At 40.5% G+C, this 27,749-nt stretch overlaps 1 protein-coding gene across 1 annotated transcript in view; it reads left to right on the top strand.

Moving 5' to 3' along the window:
• LOC148509088 (uncharacterized) overlaps positions 1 to 27,749 on the top strand; it is a 55,844-nt gene that overhangs the window by 13,549 nt on the left and 14,546 nt on the right. Inside the window, exons 4-5 of the mRNA XM_088443648.1 lie at positions 5,104 to 5,397; positions 15,873 to 16,133. Coding sequence (XP_088299774.1) covers positions 5,104 to 5,397; positions 15,873 to 16,133 — 555 coding nt within the window. The remainder of the gene's footprint in view (positions 1 to 5,103; positions 5,398 to 15,872; positions 16,134 to 27,749) is intronic.

Genomic DNA, 27,749 nt, shown 5'->3' on the forward strand with positions numbered 1-27,749 from the left:
TGCGGATGAGTCCATCGCGGAGCCCATCATCTGTCGAAAGAATTTCCCATTGTACAGAAAAAAAAGTGAGTTAATGTAAACTCTAGCAAAGACATAAAAAAATCTATGTCTGGGCCTTCATATGCTAAATTATTAGTAATCAAATGCCTAACAGTCGCAAGCTCAGCCTTGTGGGGTATGCAGGTATATATTCTGGCAACATCCAGCGTTGCCAACCACAAATCCTCTGTTGCCCAATTCATATCCAGAAAGTTCCTTAGAAGCATATTCAAATATTTTAAATGCGTAAAGGTATTTTAGATGCAAGGCTGCAACCATACATCCAAGTATTGAGCTATAGGTTCACACAGAGACCCCCTGGCTGAGATGATTGGTCTCCCAGGAGGCCTCTGTGCATCCTTATGAAGTTTAGGAATGATGAAAAGATGGGAACAATAGCACATTTGATAAACATCTTATCACAAACCATTTCAGGAATGATATCAGCTACTACTGTTTGTTGCAACCAGAAATCATGTTCCACTTTATAAACACCAGTAGGATCTTTTTCAAATGGACAATAAGTATCTACATCACTTAACAACTGATCACATTCAGTCTGATAATCAACCAGATCCAAAATTGCTGTATTCCCTCCCTTATCTGCACCTGATAATGTCCTGTCTTTAAGAGAGAGATTGGAGGACAAGCCTTTCCTTAGATGAAAAGTTGTTACATATAGTTGATTTATGTTCATATAGTGATGCCTCAAGCATCTGATGGAAGGTTTTTAGTGAAGCATTTGAGGATACAGGATCAAACTGGGACTTGGGACCAATGTTCCGTATTTGTGCAGGAAACTTGATAGATACTACGGAAGGTAATTGTTTACCAAAATGTTCTTTTAATTGTAGTGTCCTAAGAAATTTATAAGAATCAACTTTCCAACCAAACTCATCTGGAAAGTTGGTTGGAATGAATGAAAGGCCTTACCCCAATCAGTATGAGGGGTAACAGATCTAAGAGATTGATGCAGCTGGAGTCTAGGTGGATCTTCCGTTAGACACATTATGTCCCAGAGGGTTAAATGACTCTCTGGATTTATCTAACTTTTTATAGAAAGGGGCTTATTCTCCTCCACATAACTTTATAATAATCAATGTTGGATATTTTAGAGTGTGTTTTGTAAGTTGATGGTCCTGGTATTGTTGATTAAGCTGTATATGGTTTATTAAAATAAGTTGTTTATTTGTGTTAGAATGCCCAGTCTATTATGCTTCTTTTGTGGCTTTACGTCTATGGTCTTTTGGTGGTATCGGCATGTCCATCCTTATTTGGTTTCCAGGACTGTTATGTTTTGGGTGTTAATTCCTACATGGGATGTCTATTTCTTTTATATTTCATGCAGATTTTTTGAGCATGTCTTAAAACAGGATGTTTTTTAGGAGTTTAACTTTTTATCTATTGATATCAGCACATATATTTATACATTCTGTATATAAAGTCTGTGAGGGGATATTGGTATGAGTGATCATCATGCACAATATCACAATAGGACAATTAGGTCTTAATTGTATTTTTTGTATGTAGATTGGTTTTGAATTTTATATTTTTCTACAGATTTATATGTTTATATTGCCTATGAATGTTCACTGAATTCATGATATGATGAAGTAACCATGGGCACTAAGGTGGTTACAGCTAACCCTGCTTGAATGTTTACAGTGTTTCCATGGTCACTAGCCGAGGCTGCGGGACATCATTTCTGGTGAACGCGGAGACAATCCCGGAAGTGGAAGATCCTGAGTCCTGAGGGTGGTGGCTGCGGCAACAGTACAGGGGGTAGTATGGAGGTAAGATTATTTAATTTAATGTTTTGTGTTACTCATGTGTGTGTATCCTGAAGACGCGGATCCGATTCCCTGAAATTGTCGATTATTAAAACACTGCTTTTGTTTCACCTAGTAAGAATACTCTAAGTGCTGCCTTGTTTCTGTGGATTATATATATATATATATATATATATATATATATACATACAGTCCACAAATCCGGCTCTCCCTGTTAATCAGCGTAACTATACCCCGGTGCCAGCATGAGCATGTCAACATGCTATAATGAACAAGCAAAGTAAACGCAACACTCAGGGGTTTCAATAAGACTCGTAACACCAAATTTCCTGGGGTCAACATTTGAATGTCTGTGCATGTCTGTCCTGACAAAAATGCACAGACATTGAAACGTTGACCCCAGGAAATTTGATGTTACGAGTCTTATTGAAACCCGAGAGCCGCGTTTACTTTGCTTGTTTATATATATATACATATATATATATATATATATAAATGCATTACAATTCGGCGCCAATTATAAAACTACTGAGAGGTTCCAAACAAGGAGATAATCGAGAATAAATAAATAAAAGAAAAGGTGTTTAAGACGGAGACTATTCAATGATGTCTCTATTGCACTCCCCTAATTACAAAAGGGTGTCGGCTCCATTAAAAAGATTGTGCCAGTTGGATCCTGTCACAGAAAAATGTGTTTATCGGGTGTATTTAATATAGAGCGTCTAGAAAGTGCAATGTGCCTTATGACATAAATATTTTTGTTTTGATCTATTATTTAAGGTGCAAGAATAAAGTGTGTATGTGCAAACATTAGTGCAATATGTATAAAACCTGGTTTTGATATATATCCAGTTAATTATTAAAAATAACAATGCAAAGTGTTCTTAGTGCATATAAAGTATCATTAGTGCATAGTAGGGAATGCATATATTAAAAGACCAAGAGAGTATATATTTAACATTTTTAAGAAATAAAAACTATTTATTTCAACAATTATACATTTAAAATACTTGTTCAAAAAAGATTTGCACAGGGCAACATACACATAAGCAATTAAAACAAATGTAATAAATCAGCAATAAAAGATATATAAAAATTGAGAAAATTTAAAGTAGCCAACTAAATATATTTGAAATTTTACAGACAATAGTTTTGCGCTCTTAATCTTACAAATTAATTTCAGATCAAATAAATGATCCTTTTCCTCCTACACCTATAACTGGATATGGTAGAAAGAAATAAAAAAGGTGCTCTTTGATAAAGCTTCCCAGGTGGATGCGAAACGCGTCAGTGACAGAGACTGTTTTGCTGATAATACTAGATTTATATGGATGGCTGACCAGTCTAAATCTACTTTCAGTTATCCTCTACAATGGCCAATATCTTGGAGGAACATCCTCTAAAAATGTATTATATGCATTTATAAGTTGTGATTTACTTGTTGTAAGTCTAAATGTATTTTTAGGACAATACTTTATAAAGTAATTTTTATCCCAAAAACTGGCACCTTGTTTATTCTTTTTACCATATCCAATTATCTGAAATAAATTTGCAAGATTAAGAGCGCAAAACTATTGTCTGTAAAATTTCATGTTGGTTTATTAGAGCTGGCACAAGCTCTTTTTGGTTTTGCTGCTAGTTGTTATGTTTTTAATTAATTGATTAGCGCCTCCCCTTAGTTTTTTTTCATTTACTGTGAAGAAAATATATTTGAGCTTATCTCAGTGTTCTTAGGAATGTCCAGGAAGGCAGGATTATTTACCTATTTGCCAGATTACCAAATCTTGGGAGACCTTTCTGCTTCTATCTTTTTGTGTTTTATATTTTTAGTCACAAGACTTGAACTAACCTTCTGAGTAGCAGCACCCTGCTGGTGTTTTCTTTGCGCTAGTAAATATGAATTGCCAATATGAAGATATTTAAAAAAATAAAAAGATATATATTTTACAGTATTCTTCCTGCAATGCTATTTTTAACTTGAGCCATTACTGATATTTCAATAATAAACATATACTGAGAGATGGTTGGCAGGTTTTCCTATTTTGTTGCTGCAGCCATTGCCACTAGAGTTGGTTGCAGCCAGGTTTCTGATTACAAAGACTATCCTGGGTTACACTGATATGCCTGCTGCTGTAAGCACATTTGAGGACTGTGGGCATGATTCATACCCGCTCGCAAGCGCTATGCACTCGCGAGCGGGTCGATGTTAGGCCACTGCGCTTGCGCTCGCCGGAGCCGGCTTCAACATGCGCATGCGCGAGACCTGGCTAGCGACGGGCGCTCCGGTTCTTGCACCAAAAGGGGACTGCTGTCGATTTTGATTGACAGCTTGCACCGTTTTGGAGGCGTGGCGTGGGGGTGGCTTCACAAACGGAGTCATTCCCATGCGAACACCTGCCGTTTGTGGGTGGCCCCACTGACATCACCAGTGATGTCAGTGAGAGAGCTTCCGGTTCTATTAGAGCCAGAAACTCTCTGGGGCTTGCGGCCACGAGACCCTACCACAAGGGTCTAGTCACAAGCCCGATGGTCGCAATGGTCTTGACCATCGCGACCATCATCCTGGCCGCTTGCAATAGCAGTGAGTGGTGACCCACAGCTATGCAAGCGGCCTGGAGGCCGCTCCAAAAAAAAAATGCCCGGCTCTGAATCAGGGCCAGTGTGCGAGTGGGATTGTCAACTTTCTATTGACAAAGATTCCAAAAGGGATTTCAAAGTTTAATTTGTACACATTCACAGTATCAACTGACAGTCGTTATACTAGGAGACTGACTTACTTCCAGCCCCTAATGGGTAATCATTTCAAACCCTATCAGATGGATTTTTCCTTGCTGTGTTTTGCAAAGTGTAATATTCCAAGTAAATGAGTATTCAATCTCTTAGACAAATGAGACTACACCAGCGGACAACAAGAAAGAGGTGTGCAAATCTCCAAACATAGTAACAGAGGAATGCTGGCTATGTGGCACTAGGTGTTAGTAGACAAAAAATGTATATTAATACCAGTATTTCTAATAGGCTTAATTTACTTTTAATGTTAATATCATTTATTTTAATAAATTAAGACTATTAGATATTCTGGTTATAATAAATATACATTTGTTACTATAAACACCTGGCTCCACATATCCAGCATTTCTCTATTTCTGTCTTATTTTGTATAAGTGACAGATACATACATGTATATCCAATTGTATAGTATGTTATATGCATTATTTTTTTTATCAAACCGTAATACGCAATATGCTTGAAATATTTACTTCTCTGCTTTCAGATAACCCACCCAAACCATTAATAACAGGGACTGATGATATGGAGGAGAAGAAGATAGTTAAAATTGTCTGTTCTGTAAATCACACCTGTGCCTCCAGACCCCCCACTCTCACATGGAATAAGGTTGGACATGAGATAACAATGAGGCATAAATATCTATATTGGGGAAAATGGAGCATGGAAACTGCAATGAGTTATATCCCTTCCTATACAGAATATAAATCTATGTTGGAATGCACGGCTACATTTCCCAATAATATAATATCAACCCAATCAATATCAGTGAATATTAAATGTAAGCAACCTGCTACTTATAATATACTTTAATTTGGTTGTAGATGATGGATATGAGTAATAGTTTGTTCAAGAAATAAGCTAGATATATGGTTTGCAGTCAATTTATAAGTTTTCTATTATTTAAACAAATGATTAGAGGAGAATGACGTGCACTATGAGGTATGTGCCGTGTGATTCTGGATGGGTGTACAGGTAGTGGTAATGGGGTGTTTAGGAGCCATGAATATGCATAGACATAGGGATACAAAAATGAAATCTATGTTGGGGGAGGAAATAGAATGTTAGTGGTACTGCATTAGCAATAAGTTGTTTTAACCATATACTGTAAATAACAGTATCAGCGCTTAAGGAAGGGAAGAGGGTGCTGTCAAAATTGGTTTTAGCAACCAGAACATGTGATTCCTGACATGCTTAATCCCATCTTCATACCTCCTAGCCTTGTGCACCATCAGTATATTAATTAGAGATGAGCGGGTTCAGTTTTAGCTCAGATCTTCCTGACAAGTTAGGATCTCAGAACGAGGTAAAGTGTCATCTTTCACAGGCATCGTCCAAGGCCAAACCGAACTGCTCATCTCTAATATTAATTCAATATATGTAAACAATGAGCTCATGTTTGTATTTTAAGGTATCTAATATCAGAACATATGAAATACACAGTGAATGTATAAAAAAATCTAAAAACTGTAATTTTGCAAATACCAATTAACTACAGTAGGACATAATCAATCTAAGTAGCTGCTCGTTACACTGATTATTATTAATAATGTAATTCTGGGAAAATAACAAAAGCTACACTGAATTCAAAATGTAAGACACAATATATTCTGCAATCAGCATTACTTTTTGATACATTAAGAATGTCCAAGATGGTACATGGTTCAAATTATTTAGTAATAAATGCAAAGTCATCAAATAAAATAAATGTGTGGTAGGGGGGCTTACGTTGACCCAAACTGCATGCACAGTGGGTAGTAAAGTGAACGGTGTATAGAAGGAATGAAACTCTCACCTTTCCATGTGACAGTTCATAAGGAATTGACAATGTGCTGGAATCAATGGGGAAGCAGTCGGGAAGCTGATGGATGGAATCCTGACCGCCAGCTTTCCAACTGTCTAATCTCGGCAAGTGTCTAATGACAGGCGTCAAAATCCTGACGCCTGTCATTAGACCTACGCCGGGAGCCCGACACTTGGCTTACTGATCGCAGGTAAACCAGGCCCAGGCGCGGACAGCCGCGGGGGGAGGGTTAGGTTTAGGGCTCCGGGGGGGTCTTAGCGTCAGGAACCCCCCTGGGAGGATAGGGTTAGGCTAGGGGTAGAGGGGGTTAGGATCCCCTGGGAGAGGATAGGGTTAGGCACCCCCCCCGGGGACTTAGGTTTAGGCGGTGGGGAAGCGGGGGTTAGGTTTAGGCACTTAGAGGGGGGATTAGGTTTAGGCACTTGGGGGGAAGTTAGGGTTAGGCACTCCTAAGGGAGGGTTAGGGGGGAATTAGGTTAGCATACTCACCTTAATGGACGATCGGGATTTCCACCTCTGCCGGGCTGTCACTGTAGGGATTTGAACCACCGGCCATTACTAGCAATATATTTATGTCACTTCAGTTGTAACTTAGCATCGTGTGGAGGATGTGGATAAATATTGGTAACAGAAAATCCAGTTGCATTGAGAGAAATGAGATCTACACACAGTTTTGTTCAATAATTAAAAAGTGATTTATTTGAGCCCATAATTGTATAAATGCTCAACAGCAGGAGCTATTAGACAAACCTATTATAACAGCAGGAGCTATTAGAGAAACCTATTATAACAGCAGGAGCTATTAGACAAACCCATTATAACAGCAGGAGCTATTAGACAAATGTTTTATAACAGCAGGAGCTATTAGACAAACCTATTATAATAGCAGGAACTATTAGACATACATATTATAACAGTAGGAGCTATTAGACATACCTATTATAACAGCAGGAGCTATTAGATATACATATTGTAACAGCAGGAGCTATTAGACAAACCTATTATAACAGCAGGGGCTATTAGACGTACATATTATAACAGCAGGAGCTATTAGACAAACCTATTATAACAGCAGGAGCTATTAGAGAAACCTATTATAACAGCAGGAGCTATTAGACAAACCCATTATAACAGCAGGAGCTATTAGACAAATGTTTTATAACAGCAGGAGCTATTAGACATACATATTATAACAGCAGGAGCTATTAGACAAACCTATTATAATAGCGGGAGCTATTAGACAAACATATTATAACAGCAGGAGCTATTAGACAAACCTATTATAACAGCAGGAGCTATTAGAGAAACCTATTATAACAGCAGGAGCTATTAGACAAACCCATTATAACAGCAGGAGCTATTAGACAAATGTTTTATAACAGCAGGAGCTATTAGACAAACCTATTATAATAGCAGGAACTATTAGACATACATATTATAACAGCAGGAGCTATTAGACATACCTATTATAACAGCAGGAGCTATTAGATATACATATTGTAACAGCAGGAGCTATTAGACAAACCTATTATAACAGCAGGGGCTATTAGACGTACATATTATAACAGCAGGAGCTATTAGACAAACCTATTATAACAGCAGGAGCTATTAGAGAAACCTATTATAACAGCAGGAGCTATTAGACAAACCCATTATAACAGCAGGAGCTATTAGACAAATGTTTTATAACAGCAGGAGCTATTAGACATACATATTATAACAGCAGGAGCTATTAGACAAACCTATTATAATAGCGGGAGCTATTAGACAAACATATTATAACAGCAGGAGCTATTAGACAAACCTATTATAACAGCAGGAGCTATTAGAGAAACCTATTATAACAGCAGGAGCTATTAGACAAACCCATTATAACAGCAGGAGCTATTAGACAAATGTTTTATAACAGCAGGAGCTATTAGACAAACCTATTATAATAGCAGGAACTATTAGACATACATATTATAACAGCAGGAGCTATTAGACATACCTATTATAACAGCAGGAGCTATTAGATATACATATTGTAACAGCAGGAGCTATTAGACAAACCTATTATAACAGCAGGGGCTATTAGACGTACATATTATAACAGCAGGAGCTATTAGACAAACCTATTATAACAGCAGGAGCTATTAGAGAAACTTATTATAACAGCAGGAGCTATTAGACAAACCTATTATAACAGCAGGAGCTATTAGACATACATATTATAAAAGCAGGAACTATTAGACATACATATTGTAACAGCAGGAGCTATTAGACAAACCTATTATAGCAGCAGGGGCTATTAGATATACATTTTATAACAGCAGGAGCTATTAGACAAACCTATTATAACAGCAGGAGCTATTAGACAAACCTATTATAACAGCAGGAGCTATAAGACATACATATTATAACAGTAGGAGCAGATATTAGATAACATATAACAAAATAAGTGTGACAACATTAATAAGATAACCACTGTGGCATGATGTCATACTGTAACAGAAATGTACAACACAGACAGCTGGGGAATGGATGGGGATGGTAGGCGATCTTGTGTATTGATATAATGGGTATAGTGGGGACACAATGTCCTGTTTGAGGTGCTGTGGAGTATTTGTCAGGCGCTGGCTTGTATTTCTGGAGGATACAAGACTATAAATAGACAGTAAAATGGTCAACAGGGACAAAAAGTTAACACACTAAAAGTCGACATGTAAGAAGGTCGACAGGTACAAATGGCCCACATGGTCAAAAGGTCAACACAAAAATGATTGAGACAAAATGGTCGACACTTTTTTTTTAGGGTTAGGTAACTGTTATAACTGTAGGAATGTCTTTTTTAAGTTGTAGATATAGGTACAGGCCCTGATTTGCAGTACCCAACGAGGTCCCTGAGATACGATTGCAACCAGTGTGATAATGGTGCTCTGGTTGTAGATTACAATTCAGGGGTGCAGGTACAATTCTCTATTTACCTTTAACAGAGGAAAAATCAGTGGAGGTGGGTGCGAGGATGTGTGGTGATCCGATGTGTATCAACCATCTCAACTTACCTCAGAAACACAGCTGCTCCCAGAACATCCGGGAGAAACCCACCCCTGTTTCCTCTGCTTTGTCATGAAGTTGTCAAAATGAAACATGTAGGTTGGCTTCTCATATTGCTTTTTTCCCAACTTGAGAGATGGACTCCCTTGTCACAAGCTCCAGATACTTCATGTGTACAGGTCTCCTGTGAACTGTAACTAAAGGAGGGGGAATTCAGTATCAAATTGGTACAGCTTCTACATCACAGAGAGAAGTTTTTGTCAAGATGAAACTATAACTTAATTTTACCTAAATAACTAAAGACTAAAATATATCAGAATAAAAATATGAACAAGCAAATGGCAAATTGATAGTCTTAGTGAAAAGCTCTTTGCTTAGGCTTGGGACTTAAGTACATTAAGATTAAGACTAAATAAAATTGTTGCTGCAAAAATTGTCATTTTGATAATTTTCTGATAATTACAGTTGGGATTCTTCCTTATGTCTACAGTATGTCTATGTATCTTTCGAATAATTTGTAACAAATATTTGTAATGTTATGCCATTCTCCCTGCCTCCTACATGTAAAAGCGAATCAGATACTGTAATAGTAGAAATGTATAAATGGGTTTTTACTTGATAAACCACTTACACTGTCCTTGATTCAGAGATACACAGACGTGCCTGTATCTTTATGCTAATGTCGTGATTGAGGTTCTTTCTACTGGGATGCTCACTGGCAGATATGCTAATCAATCTTGGTGAATCTTAAGACACACCATCACTGCACCATAGGTCACACCATTGAAGCTTTTTTATATTTTTTATAGTACAGGAAGTATTATAACTTGTCTAACTGTCACACAGTGGTGCTGCACTGTGACTCTGCAGGCCATACCTCACTGCGATATAAGCAGTATGACTCTACAGTTGTCATTTGTGGAAAAGTAAAAAAAAAATGAATACAAAGTTTTTAAAATTGTTTTTTGTTTATACAACCTGTGTGCTGTCTCCCAGTGCATTTGTTCATGTACATATAAGTACTGTGACTGCACGCAGTTTGAGATGAGAATTAAAAAAAAGAAAAATTATATATTTTCTCCTATTGTTTGTTTGCACTACTGTATGTCTGTTCGCTGTCCCCCAGTGTGTTTGTTCATGTATATGTAAAAGCACTTTCTCCATGCAGTGTTAGCTGAGCTGCAAATTTAAAATTACTTAGTAAGATAAATAAAAAAATATGTATATTTTTTTAAATATTTTTTTTGTACCATGTTTGTGTGTTCGTGGATATAGATAATGATAATTTGAGAAAAGAAGCAGAAGATTTAACCAAATACTAGTGCTGCAACTGCAGCCTCCAGTCATCATGACAAATATCATACTAGTCCTTCAGTGTCATCTACTAAAGTGTTAGGGCATCTGAAAAAAAAATCGATATTTTACAGTGGTAAACAAAAAATTACTTCTAATAAGGAGAAAGTTTTTTGCAGAAAAACATAAAATTGCCAACATGCCATTCACCACACACAGTGGCAAGGAAAGGCTCAGGCCTTGACCTTTGTTTATGAGTGGTAGTTCTGCAACAGCTGTCAGTGAGGCATCTTCTTCTGCCTCTCATGACAATGCAAGCAATTTTCACTCAGAGTATAGAAGAGATAACAAAAAATTAAAACAGAAAATCAGTGCTAAAAAACAAACTGTAAAAAAAGAGAAGGATATAGCCAAAGGTGCTATTAAGGATACTATAGAATAAACACAAAGACTGTGTCTCAAGCTGCTATTAATATGGTTGCCAGCCAAAAAAGAGTATACAAATTAGAAAAATAACAGAAAAAAAACACCCTGCACAATAGTCTAGTTCAAAATAAAAATGTGAGATGAAATTTCACTAAAAATTGTTTGCCTTTTATTTATACATTAATACAATCAGTGCTCATAAATATATAGAGCATCAGTAATGAATGTCACATACAAAAACTACAAAAGCAATAAAAGATTTTGTTAATAATAAACAGTGAATGAGCAAATATCTGTGTGGTGTCTGTAATCATATCCCTCAGTGGGTTGGGTATGAAATCCCGGCTGTCAGGATGCTGCAGGTCAGAATACCGACAGTGGCATCCTGACAGCTGGAATCCTGAAACCCATAGGGAAGAACAGTATTTTCCTAACCCCTACCTTAAACCTTACCCTAACCCTCCCTCCCCGGTGCCTAACCCTAACCTTCCCTCCCCGCACCCTAAACCTAACACTCCCTCCCTGTTAACTAAACCAAACCTCCCCCTCCCCGCATCCTAATCATAACCCTCCCTCCATGGTGCTTAACTCTAACCCTCTGCCTAGTGCCTAAACCTAACCCTGCTACCTAACACTAACCTCCCCCTAACACCCTGATACTTACCTTCAGAATGACGGCAGTTGGGATACTAGTGCTGGGATCCCAAACTGTTGAGATTTTGGCACTGGTATTCAGACCGTCGACATCCCACATGCTGGGATGCTGACTACATCCCGCCTCAGACAGTTAGACAAATAGTAACTTTGTAACATAAAATTTTGCAATAGATCATGTTGAAACACTGTTTCTGTATGTAGCCTTAAATCACCACCATTTCATGGGTTTGGCTGACTAATGGTACAGTACAATATTGATATGTTTCTTTACAAAGGGGGGATATATGTGTAGGTGACACAGGCACTAAGGATATTGAGGATGAGGATGCTGATGATGAGGATGTTCTTTGTGTGAGGCACCAGTGGAAGCAGTTCTTGTGCATGATAAGATAAGACGATTGCCATGACTGGGAATAAAATGAAAAAATCCACCTCTTATGTGTGGAATTAATTTTACCCAAATGTGGACAATAATTGTCTTGCCAACTATAGTGTTTGTAAAGTCACAGAAAGTAGAGGTAGGTACTTAAACCACCTAGGAACCTCCTCCATGTTAGGTAATTTGCAGTACATGCATATAAGTTCTTGGCAAAATCAGAAACATGCTAAAAAAGTATCAAGTTGTCCAGCATTAGTTTTTTCCCTTCTCTCTACTAGATCCAAGCACCTGAAATCTCCACCACCAACACCTTCATCATTAATATTCTCAATCATGATCTTAATTAGTCTTGTATCCAATTTAATAAGGCTAAGTGAGTTCTCCCCTATCCTGGATTCCTCAGAAGAATCCTTCAGTGTTAGGCCTACTGCTGCTGCTAGTAGTGGATCTTCATCCCTGAAGGGGCCCACGAATACTACTACTAACAGTAATAAAAAAAAACCTATTGACTGTTAAACAATCTACAGTCCCTGTCACTGAAGTGATTTTTTTTTAAACTGTGCATGTTCCTTTTAATATACAACATAAGAGTGGGTGAGAGGGCCCAAGGACAATTCCATCTTGCTACTCTTTTCTTTGCATTATGCAATGTTTGGGACATTGCTGACTATCTTTTTGCATAGACAACAAACATTTTATAGTTTATTAAACTGCCATCCTGTTTGTCAGTGTAGTGCAACTCTGTATCCTATATGTGTAACTGGGGCAGAGATTGATATGAATGGGAACATTTTCTATTTAAATCATTCCCCTCTTTTCTCATAAAATTCCTTCCTTCCTTTCCCTATCTTCAACTACATCCATATGCCATCTCCCTTGGGCCTCTGATCTAGTTTCTGATAAATTAAAACATTCTTGTTTTCTAATATGGGGTCATCCAAATTAATAAACTGCCATGTTGTCTGCCACTGCAGTGCTATTTGAACTGTCATGTGTTTGTACTGTCGCTTAGCTAGCTAGATCGGTGCAAACTTTTTGACTTACAGGGGTATTCAATATGGGTACGATAACATCGTTTTTGCGTTAATATCGGAGCTATGACGTCATTATCGCAGGTTTTAGTTTTACACTGTATTCAATATCAAAGACTTATCACAGTTTTGAAAAGTCTTTGATAAAAAATGGGGATAACTTTTCACCATTGAATAGGTGTCGAAAAAAAGTGCAGAATTGGGGTTTAGGGGTGCAGGCTTAAAAAAAATAGCCTGCACCCCTGGGACTGACATTTAAAAAAGAACTGTGTCAAAAAAAAGTTTTAAAAAAAATAGGGACACCCCAAAAAATTAATTTAAAAGTTGGGGTGAAAAAAAAAAATGGGGAAAAATTGTTTAACAATAGGGAAATAGGTTCAGGGCTATTCTGCAAGTATGCGGCAGGTGTTTTAAAGAATAGAATTATAGCGGCAGGTGCACAAATGCAGAATTTATAAAAACTTACTTTAGGGACATCAAAATATGCTAGTACCCATTTTCATGTACCCTAAATTTGATGGTAGCACTTAAAAAACGAAAAAAAAATAACCAAAGTGCTCTTCTGCATCACTTCTTCAATGTCAGTAAAAAAACACCTGCTGCGGCTATTTAAATCCCCGACTTTCAATTAAAGGCTAAAACGGGGGTACGCAAATCCAACTTCGGAGTTTCCCGTTTTTGTTAATTTTATATTGAATACGGGGATAAGCGGGAGCGCGCACCATACTTTAACGCAGGAAAAAACTCCGATATGAAACGTTAACTTCGACAGTGAAGTTAACGCTTCATATTGAATACCCCTCTTAAACTGGATGAAAGCAATATTGTGAGCTGTGAAGTGGTCAAAATTGACTGGAAATTAGTGGAAATTGATGTTATTGAGGTTAATAATAATGTACTGTAGGAACAAAAACAGGCCAAATTATGTGATTTTAGCAGTTTTTATAATTTTTTAAAACAAATACAGATCCAGAAACCAAAACACAGGAGTCAACGCCCATCTATAATTCTTATACTTATTTGCTCAGCCTTTAAAATTGATAGGTAATTAACTACTGCACCCAACATACTGCTGCTTGGTTTTTATTTTCTCAACCTTTAAAATTGATAGGTAATTTAACTTTAGAGTAGGGGTGAGCGGGTTCGGTTTTACTCGGATTTACTCGGATCTTTTCATTGGCTATCGCCGAACATGTGTTTTGGTTAGCGAATAAAATCGAGCCGAATTTGCGGTAAAGTGGCGATAGGAACCGAGTAAAACCGAGTAAAACCGAACCCGCTCACCCCTACTTTAGAGTATTTCATATAGTTTTAAAATCTGTATCAAGGCAGGAACTACTCTGTATCTGTGTTTGTAGATTGTCCTCTCACAATTAGTTTATTTGATTGCTGACCCTTTGTTGTTTGAGGAGGCTGTTAGGAGAGGGGTAGAATCAGTGTGGACACCTGGTTTTAGCCATACTTATTACTTATCTACAAGGCTGCTATAGCTGAGGCTGCTATTGCAAGAGTGCACAGATTTTAAATGCTTAGTTTAAAGTGTTATTAGAATTTTTAAATTGAAGCCGGAGTTATTCAGGAGTTAAACAGGAGGAGAACAGAGGGAGAAATTAACAAATCAACAATTCCTGCTATTAAGGACTGCTTTCATCTACCACCACACTTCAAACATGCCTATGGATCGTGCCTGCACCTGGATCCCCAACGCTGCCCACATCCCTCCTGATCTCCCCATGCAATCTGCTTATCCACTCAACTATGCCATACAGAGCGACACAGCAAGATGCCCCCTCAAATGGACCATGGTTGCGACCCCCAAATCTTGAGGCTTGGTGTAATTTTGCTCAACTCATTGTCTTTTCCTCTTAAGTTTAAACAAACCTTTCCATAGATGTTATATTACTGTCACCCTTGTATCCAGCCCATCTGTGTCACCCCTGTCTGTCTGGCCCCTCCCCTTTAGAATGTAAGCTCTCACGAGCAGGGCCCTCTTACCTCATGTGCTTCTCCTTCAGTTAATTATACTTTCATTTACAACAGCACCCAACCCTTGGTTGCTGACACCATGCTGCTTATTTAAGTGTTATGCAGCAAAGTGTAAATCATGTATCTGTCCTGCATTGTTTGTACTGTTAATAATGTACACTGTAAGGTGCTGCGGAACCCTTGTGGCGCCATATAAATATAGGATAATAATAATAATACAAAATGTGAGCACATTTCCCAATAATTTAGAGTCATATCTTATATAACGTGCATTAGGACTTTCTATTTTGGATTTCATGGTCTCAAGTTGGGGACTGAGAAGAATACTCTCCAAAAGGTTCCAACGTCACCTAATAAGAGGTGAGGGTCAATTGTAGAACATGTTCCATAGAATTTCCAATTAATTTATAGCACACACACATTTTATTAAGCCTCTTCTACTTGGGGTCCATCTGCACCAGTGAATACAGCTGGAATAGATATTTTGTGAATTAAATCAAAGACTGTCAATTTCTTCTGCTTGTGACCTGATAGCTCTAAGTGCAGTAAGGGTTCCCCAATTTAGGCTGCAAATATAAAAGTTTTTTCTATTGGGTGATGATTGTTGGTTCTTATACAACTCAAATGTGTTTATCCTTTAACAGATAGTCCAAAGAACACAACTATTTCAGTAGCTGTGGAGAAGGAGACAGAAGAAGGAGATAACGTGACCTTACAGTGCACCAGCCATGCTAATCCTCCTGTTACACATTACGCATGGTACAAGATTGGAAAAACCAACATATCATTAACAGAACATCATGACAGAATAACTGTGCAGAACGTGACCTCTGAGACATATATCTGCTCTGCAAGCAATGCAATGGGCACAGCAGAGTCTCAGGTGTTTCATTTTATCAATCAATGTGAGTACTACCTCAAATATGTGATGTAGTTAAATTGCAGGCAGACGGAATGCCGATGCCGAAATCCTGCCGCCCAACAAAATGCCAATGCAAATATCCCGAATGAGATCAGGATACTGGTATTGGCATCCTAAATGTTGGAATCCCAAACGTCCAGACCCCGGTAAGTATTGTACTTTCTCCGGGGATAAGGGGTTAGGTTTAGGCACCCCTGGGGGGAGATTAGGGTTAGGCACCCCTCCGGGAGGGTTAGGTGTAGAGTATGGTAAGGGGGGGTTAGGGTTAGGAACCACCAGGGGGAGGTTAGGGTTAGGCACCATGGGGGGGATGTTAGGGTTATGCACCAAAGAGGGAGGGTTGGGGTTAGGGGAGAGAGAAGGAGAGGGATAGGGATAGTATACTTAGCACTCCTGTCGGGAACTTCAGGCTTCTGGCGTCGGGATATGATACTGTATGTCGTACCAATTCCCTCAAATACATATGGCTAAATAAATTAGATTTTGAAGTATTGACTGTTGTTGAGATGGGGAATAGTTTTTGTGTCTCTAGAAACATGAAAAAAATGTCTATTGAACATGAGTAATTCCTAGGACAAGATGAGGAAACAGATAAATTGTGAGTAGAGGAAGTTGCAGAGATATCGACAAATGTAAGTTGATAACAATGGAAAATGTCAGTTTAGGTTATGTGGACTGAAATTATGGTGAGGGTAATGATTTGCTAATCACGCTATCCATATTGCATGAATTCATGACCGTTTCTCAACTTTAAAAAGGTCGCCCTGAAAACAACGGTGATTGGTGCTAATTTGCTCTTTGAAGTGTTATTCTTTGAAAGAATTCAGTTTAAAATTAAAATTTTAACAAGATACAGATGTGTCCTCATTAGGGGTGAGCGGGTTCGGATTTCTGAAATCCGAACCCACCCGAGCCCCCCCGATCCGAGGGAGATCCGAGTCAGGCTCGACTTTTCCCGCCTGACTCGGATCTGAAATCGAGGCAAAACGTCATCATCCCGCCTTCCGAGTCTCGCGGGTTTTGGATCCTATATAAGGTACCCGCGTCGGCGCCATTTTCTCACTCGGCTGTGAACAGTGAAGAGGGAGGGTGGGAGTTAGGGCTGGCTGGGCTGTGTAGTGTGGTGTAGTGTAGTGCAGAGTAGTGTTGTGCTGTGCTGCGCTGTGCTGCTGTTGTCCACTACTTCAAAGTCCATAGGGGCTGGCTGTGTTGTGCTGTGCTGCTGTTGTTAATAGGGGCTGTGTCCACTACTTCAAAGTCCATAGGGGCTGGCTGGACTGTGTTGTGCAGTCAGTTCTCCATAGGGGCTGTGTCCACTCCAAAGTCCTGTGCAGTGTCCCAGTCCTAAAGGGGTGCTGTAGTGTTGTCCAGGGGGTGCTCTGTCCATCAGGGGTGCTCCCCCCAAGTGCTAAAAAAATAATATTTTTTGTGTTTGTGAATTGTGTGCGCAGTAGCCGCACGTGCATCAACAAAGTAGTGCCAAGCGTGCGCCTGTGTCATAAGTAAAGGGCCGGCTGGCTTGACCATTAAAGGGTGCTGTAACCCCCAAAGTACACTCCAAACCAAAAAAATATATATTTTCTGTGTTTGTGAATTGTGTGCGCAGTAGTCGCACGTGCATCAACAAAGTAGTGCCAAGCGTGCGCCTGTGTCTAAAGTAAAGGGCTGGCTAGCTTGAACGTTAAAGGGTGCTGTAACCCCCAAAGTACACTCCAGTCCAAACCAAAAAAATATATATTTTCTGTTTTTGTGAATTGTGTGCGCAGTAGCCGAACTTGCATCAACAAAGTAGTGCCAAGCGTGCGCCTGTGTCATAAGTAAAGGGCCGGCTGGCTTGACAGTTAAAGGGTGCTGTAACCCCCAAAGTACACTCCAAACCCAAAAAATTATTTTCTGTGTTTGTGAATTGTGTGCGCAGTAGCCGCACGTGCATCAACAAAGTAGTGCCAAGCGTGCGCCTGTGTCATAAGTAAAGGGCCAGCTGGCTTGACCGTTAAAGGGTGCTGTAACCCCCAAAGTACACTCCAGTCCAAACCAAAAAAAAAATTATTTTCTGTTTTTGTGAATAGTGTGCACAGTAGCCACACGAGCATCAACAAAGTAGTGCCAAGCGTGCGCCTGTGTCATAAGTAAAGGGCAGGCTGGCTTGACCGTTAAAGGGTGCTGTAACCCCCAAAGTACACTCAAGTACAAACCAAAAAAAAAATTATTTTCTATGTTTGTGAATTGTGTGCGCAGTAGCCGCACGTGCATCAACAAAGTTGTGCCAAGCGTGCGCCTGTGTCATAAGTAAAGGGCCGGCTGGCTTGACCGTTAAAGGGTGCTGTAACCCCCAAAGTACACTCCAGTCCAAACCCCCCAAAAAATTATTTTCTATGTTTGTGAATTGTGTGCGCAGTAGCCGCACGTGCATCAACAAAGTAGTGCCAAGCGTGCGCCTGTGTCATAAGTAAAGGGCCGGCTGGCTTGACCGTTAAAGGGTGCTGTAACCCCCAAAGTACACTCCAGTCCAAACCAAAAAAAAAATTATTTTCTGTGTTTGTGAATTGTGTGCACTGTGGCTGCATGTGCATCAACAAAGGATCAGCGCCAAGCGTGCGCCTGTGTCCCATAAGTAAAGAGCCAGCTTGCTCATTTCTTAAAGGGTGGTGTAACCCACAAAGTGCAGTACTCTCCAGCAAAAATAAAAAAATATTTTCTGTGTTTGTGTGCGCTTTAGCCGCACGTATATATCAATATAACATAAATGGAGGACCAAACTTTCTCCGATAAAAGTAAAATAGGGAAAGTTCAAGAACCACTTCCTCCTAGTGCTGTTGCTGCTGCTGGGAGTTGTTCATCATCCCAGAGAGGAAGTAGGAACATCACTACTTTTACTAAACAATTGACCCGCCAACAGTCCTTAGCGAGGAGGATGAAGTACGACAGCAGTCATCCTGAAGCAAAACGTATAACTGAGGCCTTGACTGCTATGTTTGTGTTAGACGTGCGTCCGGTATCCGCCATTAGAGCAGTGGGATTTAGACAATTGATGGAGGTAGTGTGTCCCCGTTTCCAAATCCCGTCTAGATTCCACCTGCATCCTCCAAGCAGCAGCGACAAGCGTGCGTCTGTCTGTTAAAGGGTGGTGACACCCTCAAAGTGTGCTACACAAACAATAAAAATATTCTTCTTTTTTTTTCTGTCTTTGTGAATTGTGTGGGCTGTAGCTGCACTTGCATCCTCAAAGCAGCAGCGACAAGCGTGCGTCTGTCTGTTAAAGGGTGGTGACACCCTCAAAGTGTGCTACACAAACAATAAAAATATTGTTCTTTTTTTTTCTGTCTTTGTGAATTGTGTGGGCTGTAGCCGCACTTGCATCCTCAAAGCAGCAGCGACAAGCGTGCGTCTGTCTGTTAAAGGGTGGTGTAACTCTCAAAGTGCTCCAAAAAATAAAAAACTATTTTTTTAATCTGTTTGTGACTTGTGTGCGATGTAGCAGCACTTGCATACTCAAAGCAGCAGCGACAAGCGTGCGTCTGTGTGTTAAAGGGTGGTGTAACTCTCAGTGCTCCAAAAAATAAAAAAATATTTTTTTAATATGTTTATGACTTGTGTGCGATGTAGCCGCACGTGCATCAACATAGTAGCAGCGCCAAGCGTGCGCCTGTGTCATAAGTCAATGGCTGGTTTGGACATCAGGTCCGGACTGAAGGACGTGCCAACAATTTCTGACAAGTCTACTGTCACTGCATATGATACTGTCCTCAAAGCAGCAGCGACAAGCGTGCATCTGTCTGTTAAAGGGTGGTGACACTCTCAAAGTGTGCTACACAAACAATAAAAATATTGTTCTTTTGTTTCTGTCTTTGTGAATTGTGTGGGCTGTAGCCGCACTTGCATCCTCAAAGCAGCAGCGACAAGCGTGCGTCTGTCTGTTAAATGGTGGTGAAACTCTCAAAGTGCACCAAAAAATAAAAAACTATTTTTTTAATGTGTTTGTGACTTGTGTGCGATGTAGCCGCACTTGCATCCTCAAAGCAGCAGCGACAAGCGTGCGTCTGTCTGTTAAAGGGTGGTGACACCCTCAAAGTGTGCTACACAAACAATAAAAATATTCTTCTTCTTTTTTCTGTCTTTGTGAATTGTGTGGGCTGTAGCCGCACTTGCATCCTCAAAGCAGCAGCGACAAGCGTGCGTCTGTCTGTTAAAGGGTGGTGACACCCTCAAAGTGTGCTACACAAACAATAAAAATATTCTTCCTTTTTTTTCTGTCTTTGTGAATAGTGTGGGCTGTAGCTGCACTTGCATCCTCAAAGCAGCAGCGACAAGCGTGCGTCTGTCTGTTAAAGGGTGGTGACACCCTCAAAGTGTGCTACACAAACAATAAAAATATTCTTCTTTTTTCTGTCTTTGTGAATTGTGTTGGCTGTAGCCACACTTGCATCCTCAAAGCAGCAGCGACAAGCGTGCGTCTGTCTGTTAAAGGGTGGTGTAACCCTCAAAGTGCGCTCCACAAACAATAAAAATATTCTTCTTCTTTTTTCTGTCTTTGTGAATTGTGTGGGCTGTAGCCGCACTTGCATCCTCAAAGCAGCAGCGACAAGCGTGCGTCTGTCTGTTAAAGGATTACATCGGTGACAGCATCCAAGTAGGCATGTCAGACAGTCCGTACCTGTACTGGCAGGAAAAAGAAACAATTTGGAGGTCCCTGTACAAACTGGCTCTATTTTACCTGAGTTGCCCCCTCTCCAGTGTGTACTCCGAAAGAGTGTTTAGTGCAGCCGGGAACCTTGTCAGCGAAAGGCGTAGGAGGTTGCTTCCACAAAATGTGGAGAAGATGATGTTCATCAAATGAATTATCAACTCTTCCAGGGAGACCAGCCACCAGAACATACAGAGGGACCTGTGGTTGTGGATTGCAGTGGGGACGAATTAATACTCTGTGAGGATGAGGATGTACACAACACTGAAGAGGGTGAGGAATCGGTGGATGAGGAGGATGAGGACGACATCTTGCCTCTGTAGAGCCAGTTTGTGCAGGGACAGATTAATTGCCATCTTGTTTTGTGGGGGCCCAAACGAACCAATCATTTCAGCCACGGTCATGTGGCAGACCCTGGTGCTGAAATGTTTGGTTTGTTAAAGTGTGCATGTCCTGTTTATACAACATAAGGGTGGGTGGGAGGGCCCAAGGACTATTCCATCTTGCACCTCTTTTTTTTCTTTGCATTATGTATAGTTTGGGGCCTAGTTTTTCAAACTGCCATCCTGTCTGCCACTGCAGTGTCACTCCTAGATGGACCACGTGTTTGTGTCGCCCATTTGTATCTCTTAGCATAGTCATCCAGCTACCTCGGTGCAACCTTTTGGACATAAAAACACTATTGTGAGGTGTTCAGAATAGACTGGAAATGAGTGGAAATTAAGGTTATTGAGGTTAATAATAGCATAGGAGCAGAAAAACCCACAAATTCTGTGATTTTAGCTGTTTTTATGCTTTTTTTCAAAAAAATACAGATCCAAAACCCAGAACCCAAAACACGGAAGGGTGGTTTTGGCAAAACCAATCCAGATCCAAAACACGAAGAAAGATCCAGATCCAAAACCAAAACACAAAACACGAAAAGTGGCCGGTGCACACCCCTAGTCCTCATGCACCTGGGGCCTAATTCAGACTTGGCAATAGAGGGCCTGATTCAGAGCCGGACGCTATTTGTGGACGGTCGTTCTGAAAAAGGGGCCGGATATTTAAATTAAGCGCTCGCTCTTTGCGGACTGTTGAGGCCTCTATGTCTGAACGAGCAAACGAAACATGCGCTCGCTATTTTGAAAAAACGCCCCCTGGCCGCTCGCATCATACGTCATCTCTGCTATTTATTAGATTAATCGAGTATATCGAATGGCGTATGAACTGCTCGCTATTCTTGTGGTAGCATTTTCCTACCACAATAATGCGAGCAGTTCAGTCTAAAAGACAACCGAGTGACGTGGTCGATGACGCTGCTTTGTTAATTATGCACACCCTTAAAACAGCCGTTTTGACCGTTTGGCACGCCTGCGTTCAGATCTCCACTCCCCGTTTTCAAGCACCTTCCCCTGTTACCACCCACAAACTCCTCATTCTGTCACTCAAATTAGCAGGCATTCGCTATTTTGCGAGCACACGATTTCCGTCCGCACTGACTGGTTAGCGCATGCGCATTATAACCCATACGCATGCGCAGATGTGCGAACATCGCTCGGAACGAATGAGCGGCCGCTTACGAGCGGCTCTGAATCAGGCCCAGAGAGAGATATCTCTCTCACCTGGTCATCTGGGTGAAACCATGCTGCACTGCAGGGGGGGCAGATTTCAAATGTGTAGAGAGATTTAGATTTGGGAGGAGTGTTTCCAAACTGACATCTAAATTGTAGAGCAATAATAAAGCTGTGCAGTGTTTGTGGGCTACATGTAAAAGCAGCCAGTATGTACCCCACATGTAAAAAAAATGTATGTATTTACACCCCTTGCATTGTAATATGGTTTGTTCAGGTTCACAGTTGAGAGAGATATCTCACTCTATTCCCAAGTCTGAATCAGGCTCCTAGTGTCTATACACCACATGGGGCGAAACGCCCAGTGCGTCTGAACCCATGCGAGAGATGTAGTGTACCTTCTTTCCTGTAAATTTTGCATTTTATTCGCATTTTGCATGTTATTTGCAAACGCAATGAAGTAACGCTCACAGTGTGCCTGAGATTCTAGGTTGTGACTTCAACCACACAGGAATTAGTATTAAACACGTACAAAGTCACAGATGAAACAGAACTTAGCAGCTGCATCGAAGCCCTTAATATACTAGGTCAGACTAATTTGCACACAGATGTACAGATGCCCGATGTCGTACATCAAGTTGATCAGTGTAATCTAACAATGTCGTTTTATAACTTCCAGTTGTTTTATTTGTGCTACTAAGATGCTCCTGGGACCTGTTGTGCTGAGAGGGGCAGTTTGGCACGACTGAGGGCCTGATTCAGCAAGGAACGCAGTGGATAATACACGCGCAATCGGTCGATGTTTGTGCTCTGAGAATGCACTGCAGTGTGTGAACTAGCAATTGCGATGAAAACTGCGATTGTAGAGGCTATGCAGACACCGAGCAGACTGATTGACAGGAAGTGCCGTTTGTGGGTGGTGATGAGGGGTGGTCAGGCGAATGCAGGCGTACCAGTGTGTTTCAACGCCGTTGCAGGGGTCAGCATAAATTATCCACTGCAATGCCTGACGCCTCCTGAGGTCTCATAGCGTGCGCAGAAGTTAGCAATTCCTGAGTGAGGTCAGGGTTTCCTTAACTGTGCGTATGGGTCTGATGTTACCGATTGTTTCGCTATGTTCCCCTAGTATACGGATGTGAGTGAGGGGAAGTAGGCGTCCTTATGTCAATGCATGTGAATGCACACATTTAAATAGCACCACTGATATTAGCAATGCAGCTGCGTGCGTATAAGCAAAATAGCGATCCTTGCTGCATCAGGCCCTGAAGCCACAGTGTTAGAGGACATATTTGTTCAAGATTTAGGGGTCTATTTACTAAGCAGTGTTAGGAGACACAGTGAAAAGTGATAAGGTACCAGCCAATCAGCTCCCAACTGTCATCTCACAGGCTGTGTTTGAAAAATGACAGTTAAGAGCTGATTGGCTGGTACCTTATCACCGTTCACTTTATCTCCTAACACAGCTTAGTAAATAGGCCCCTTAAAAAGAACACGTTTAATAATACCACTATTAGAGCATTACAGCAAATTATTCCACAAACTGAAAGGGAAGAGATTTATGAAACTTTAATGGAAATTGTTAGGTCACCAAACTGTAACATGAAGACAGACTTAGGGCCATATTCAATTAGAGGTGAAAAGTCCGAGCTTGGACTTTTCGACATCATCGGAGGTTTCTGCGGGGATAAAGTATCGGGCGTGTACCCGCTTATCCCCGTATTCAATTTGGATCCGGCTAAAACGGGACCCGACGGAAAGGTAAGTATGGAAAAGTCCTGTCAATTTTCGGGAAATCATCCTGGCACCCCTCTAAAGATGGTCTGACATGAGTGATCACTATGGGTACCCCTGGTTTGGCCTGCTGAAGGTAATTGGGTTTTTAAATAGCCGCGGCAGGTGCATAAATGTGCGTGTGAAGAAGGGGTGAAGAATAGCACTTAGCTTCTTTTTTTTTTTAAATAACTAGTCCCATCAAATTTGGGGTACATGAAAATGGGTGCAAGCATATTTTTAAGTCCCTAAAGTAATTTTTTTAAATTCTTCAAAAATGCACCTGCTGCTACCAGCCGCATTCTAGTAAACACCTGTCACATACATGAGAAACCCCCCCATGAATCAATCCTAGTTTAAAACTTTGATCCCCAATATTTTTTTTTTCGCCCCCAAAATGAAAGTACATTTCTTGGGGTGTCCTGAGGACTTTTTATTTTATTTATTTTTTGACACCGAATACTTTTAGGGGACACGCCCAGGGGTACAGGCTATTTTTTTTAAAGTCTGCACCCCAAAACCCCAATTCTGCACTTTTTTTCGCCATGTAATACATGGAGAAAAGTTATCCCCATATTTTTAAAAAGACTTTTCGCACCGGCGAAAAGGCTTTGAAATTGAATATGGGGATAACTGAAACAGACGAAAATTACGTCATAACGGACTTTTCGCCCCATATTGAATATGGCCCTAAGTCTAATTAAAAGACAAAAATTTAAAACACAAACCACACAATGTAGGTAATTTGTGAATTGTAGAATACGAGGACAAGCAGTACAACGTAGTTTTGCATATATGATATTTTGTCGACTTGATACAGTACATATATAGGGGCTAATTGTAAGGTGAAGAAAGACGCGGCTGCTTCTTCATGCTGATGCTTCAACTGAATATATTCATACTAAGATGCCCACTTTCAGTTGCGTTAATACGTCTCGCTGCACCATCAGTTGCACCATTGAAGCTGGTAGTAGCGCAATTTCTCCCTCTGAATATGACGTTCATGTGTATGCTACTACATCTATTTTACCACCAACCTAATATCTCCCAGGAACGCCCATTGAAATCCATAGCACTTGCGTCCAAATTCAATTTGCATCTCACAGCTTTATCCATCAGGACAAATGCACAGTGCGACTCGGATGCAACCGCAGACTTAAAACATTGGCCAACTGCGTGCGGCATTGACACTGACTGCGTCCACCTCTTAATCAGGCCCAGTTTCATGTCTACATTCAGCTATGGAATCTACAGGTGCATACACACTCAAAGATTATCTGTCCAACCATCCAACTAGTTGATTGGTTGGAATGAAAATCTGGTAACGTATGGGAGTAACTGATGATCAGCAATTTGCTCCTGAATGCCAGAAAACAGATGAAAATGGTCGTCAGACAAGTTTGTTAAATGTTTGATCTAAACAATTTGTTCAAACAACAGTTTTAGTCCATTTTCCGGCGTTTGGGAGCAAATTGCTGAAATGTCATTTACTCCCATACATTACCATATTTTCATTCCAACCAATCAACTAGTTGGATGGTTGGACAGATTATCTTTTCGTGTGTATGCAGCTTTTCTCTAATTGAATCACAGTTTTGCTAGATTCAAGCCCAGATAAATATGTGTATAGGGAAAAGTGTAACCGTCAAATATAAGGTCCTGATTACTGTCATCGCCCTTTCATAGGTTTGATTTGTTTTTATCTCCTAAAATACTGCTCAGACAAGCCTCAGTCAATAAAACATAAGTCATGAGACCAGTGTCAGACTGGAGCATGAAGGACCCATCTGGGGAATCTAGTGGTAAGGGTGGTGAGGTCAGTTACCACACAGGCATGAGGCCAGTCCTTACAGAGGCTTGGGCAGATATTAGAGACCATATAACTGACCCTATAATAGAGTAACAATGTATAATTCAAGTGCATAGTCTCAAACCTGACACTAGAACAAGTGGTGTCCCCTCTGGAAGTGGGTCCCACCGGGGAATTCCCTTGTACCCCTGTAGGCGAGTCCAACCCCTGCAGGCCAGTTGAACCCTGCTGTAATATGCTTACTATGCTAATATTCATTATGTCGACACCAGGTTGCTGAATGTTATTATGTCAACTTGATTAATATTACTATTAGGGTCAGGGGTTAGGGTTAGTGTTAAGTTTAGAGTTAGGAATACTATAGATGTCGACATTTTGAAAATGTCGCCCCTTTTTCAATATATTACAAGTTGACATTGCACATGTTGACATGATGAACATGTCAACATACAGTACCTGTCTAATTAATCAACTTACTGTCTGTCACCATTGTGACCGCTGACATCACATATGTTTCCAGTCAGCGGGGTTGTGACTAAGGGAGGGAGCATGATCAACCCACAATGCATAGGCAAACGCAGGGGGGGTTTCCATCTGCCTGGAAACCCCCCTCCCCAGCCCACACCATGACCACAATAGAAATAGTAATATAATAGAATTTTACTAGTGCTGCAGGTTCTTCTCAGTATCACAAATGAAATAATTAGCACCACATGTGGATCTTTTAACATGTATCAGCCAGTGACAAACAACCTTTGCACCAACTAGGAGATATGGAAAACATGCACTGTTAGGGATGTACTGCAATAGAGCCCAATATGTACATATATGTCCAGGGCAATGCTAGGTTCTTCTGCTGCTCCTCATGGCTCCTGGACTTGCTCCAATAGTCTGGGATTGTGCCCACATCTAAAATAAAAACACTTAGCTCAGGCAGGATGGCCATACTGACACATCTAATGGTTTACTGTGAGTGCTGGTCCTCTATATGCTGGAATTATGACTGCATATAGAGGACTAGCGGGTCTGAATCAGGCCTCTTCATGGTCTGGCCAAACTCACTCTAAAATCAAGCATTTGGAAACCCCCTTTTAGAAATCCTGCGTTTGCCACTGCAATGGGCATAAGGCCTGATCCACAGACGGATGCCACACGCACTGCAGCTGCGGCTGTGTGTAAATATGCTAATGCTGCATCTTGTGTAAAGAGACACCTTCTACTGGGTTCTGTGATCTGCTGCTGCGTCCGAGGACGCAGCGTTGAATCATCTGCAGTCATCACCCATCTGAGTAACATATGCAGGGTAGCTGAGTCAGGAAATATGTGCCAGAAGATGCAGACATGTCAATCATGCTGTTGCTTAAGGGGGACTGCGACCACCATTGCAGTCAGTGATTGGGACATGCGCAGTAGAGATCCTGCGCATGAGCCGATCATTAAACCATCAGGTTTACACACAGCTCTGAATAAGGCCGATAGTTAGCACTTAACTGGTCCAGACTTTAACCACGTCCATTCCACTTCATTATACCTGCATTTGCCACAGGCTCTCAGTTAAAAAGCTTTATAGATTTTGCAATTCCAGTTACTGACTGTAGGTGGCTCCCTTGTACATTTTCAGTGAACTTATAAAGTAACTACTTAAGATTGTGGTGTCCAAGAATCAACGCTCTGCATTTCTAATGCTTAGTGAGTCTGCCATAACACTCTAGTTATTGACCTTTTAATATATGATGTTATTGTAGCTAAAGATATCGGGATTTACAGGAATTTGCTCAACAT

This window comes from Taudactylus pleione, unplaced genomic scaffold (genome assembly GCF_031769625.1).
Source record: "Taudactylus pleione unplaced genomic scaffold, aTauple2 ptg000332l, whole genome shotgun sequence".
NCBI lineage: Eukaryota > Metazoa > Chordata > Amphibia > Anura > Myobatrachidae > Taudactylus > Taudactylus pleione.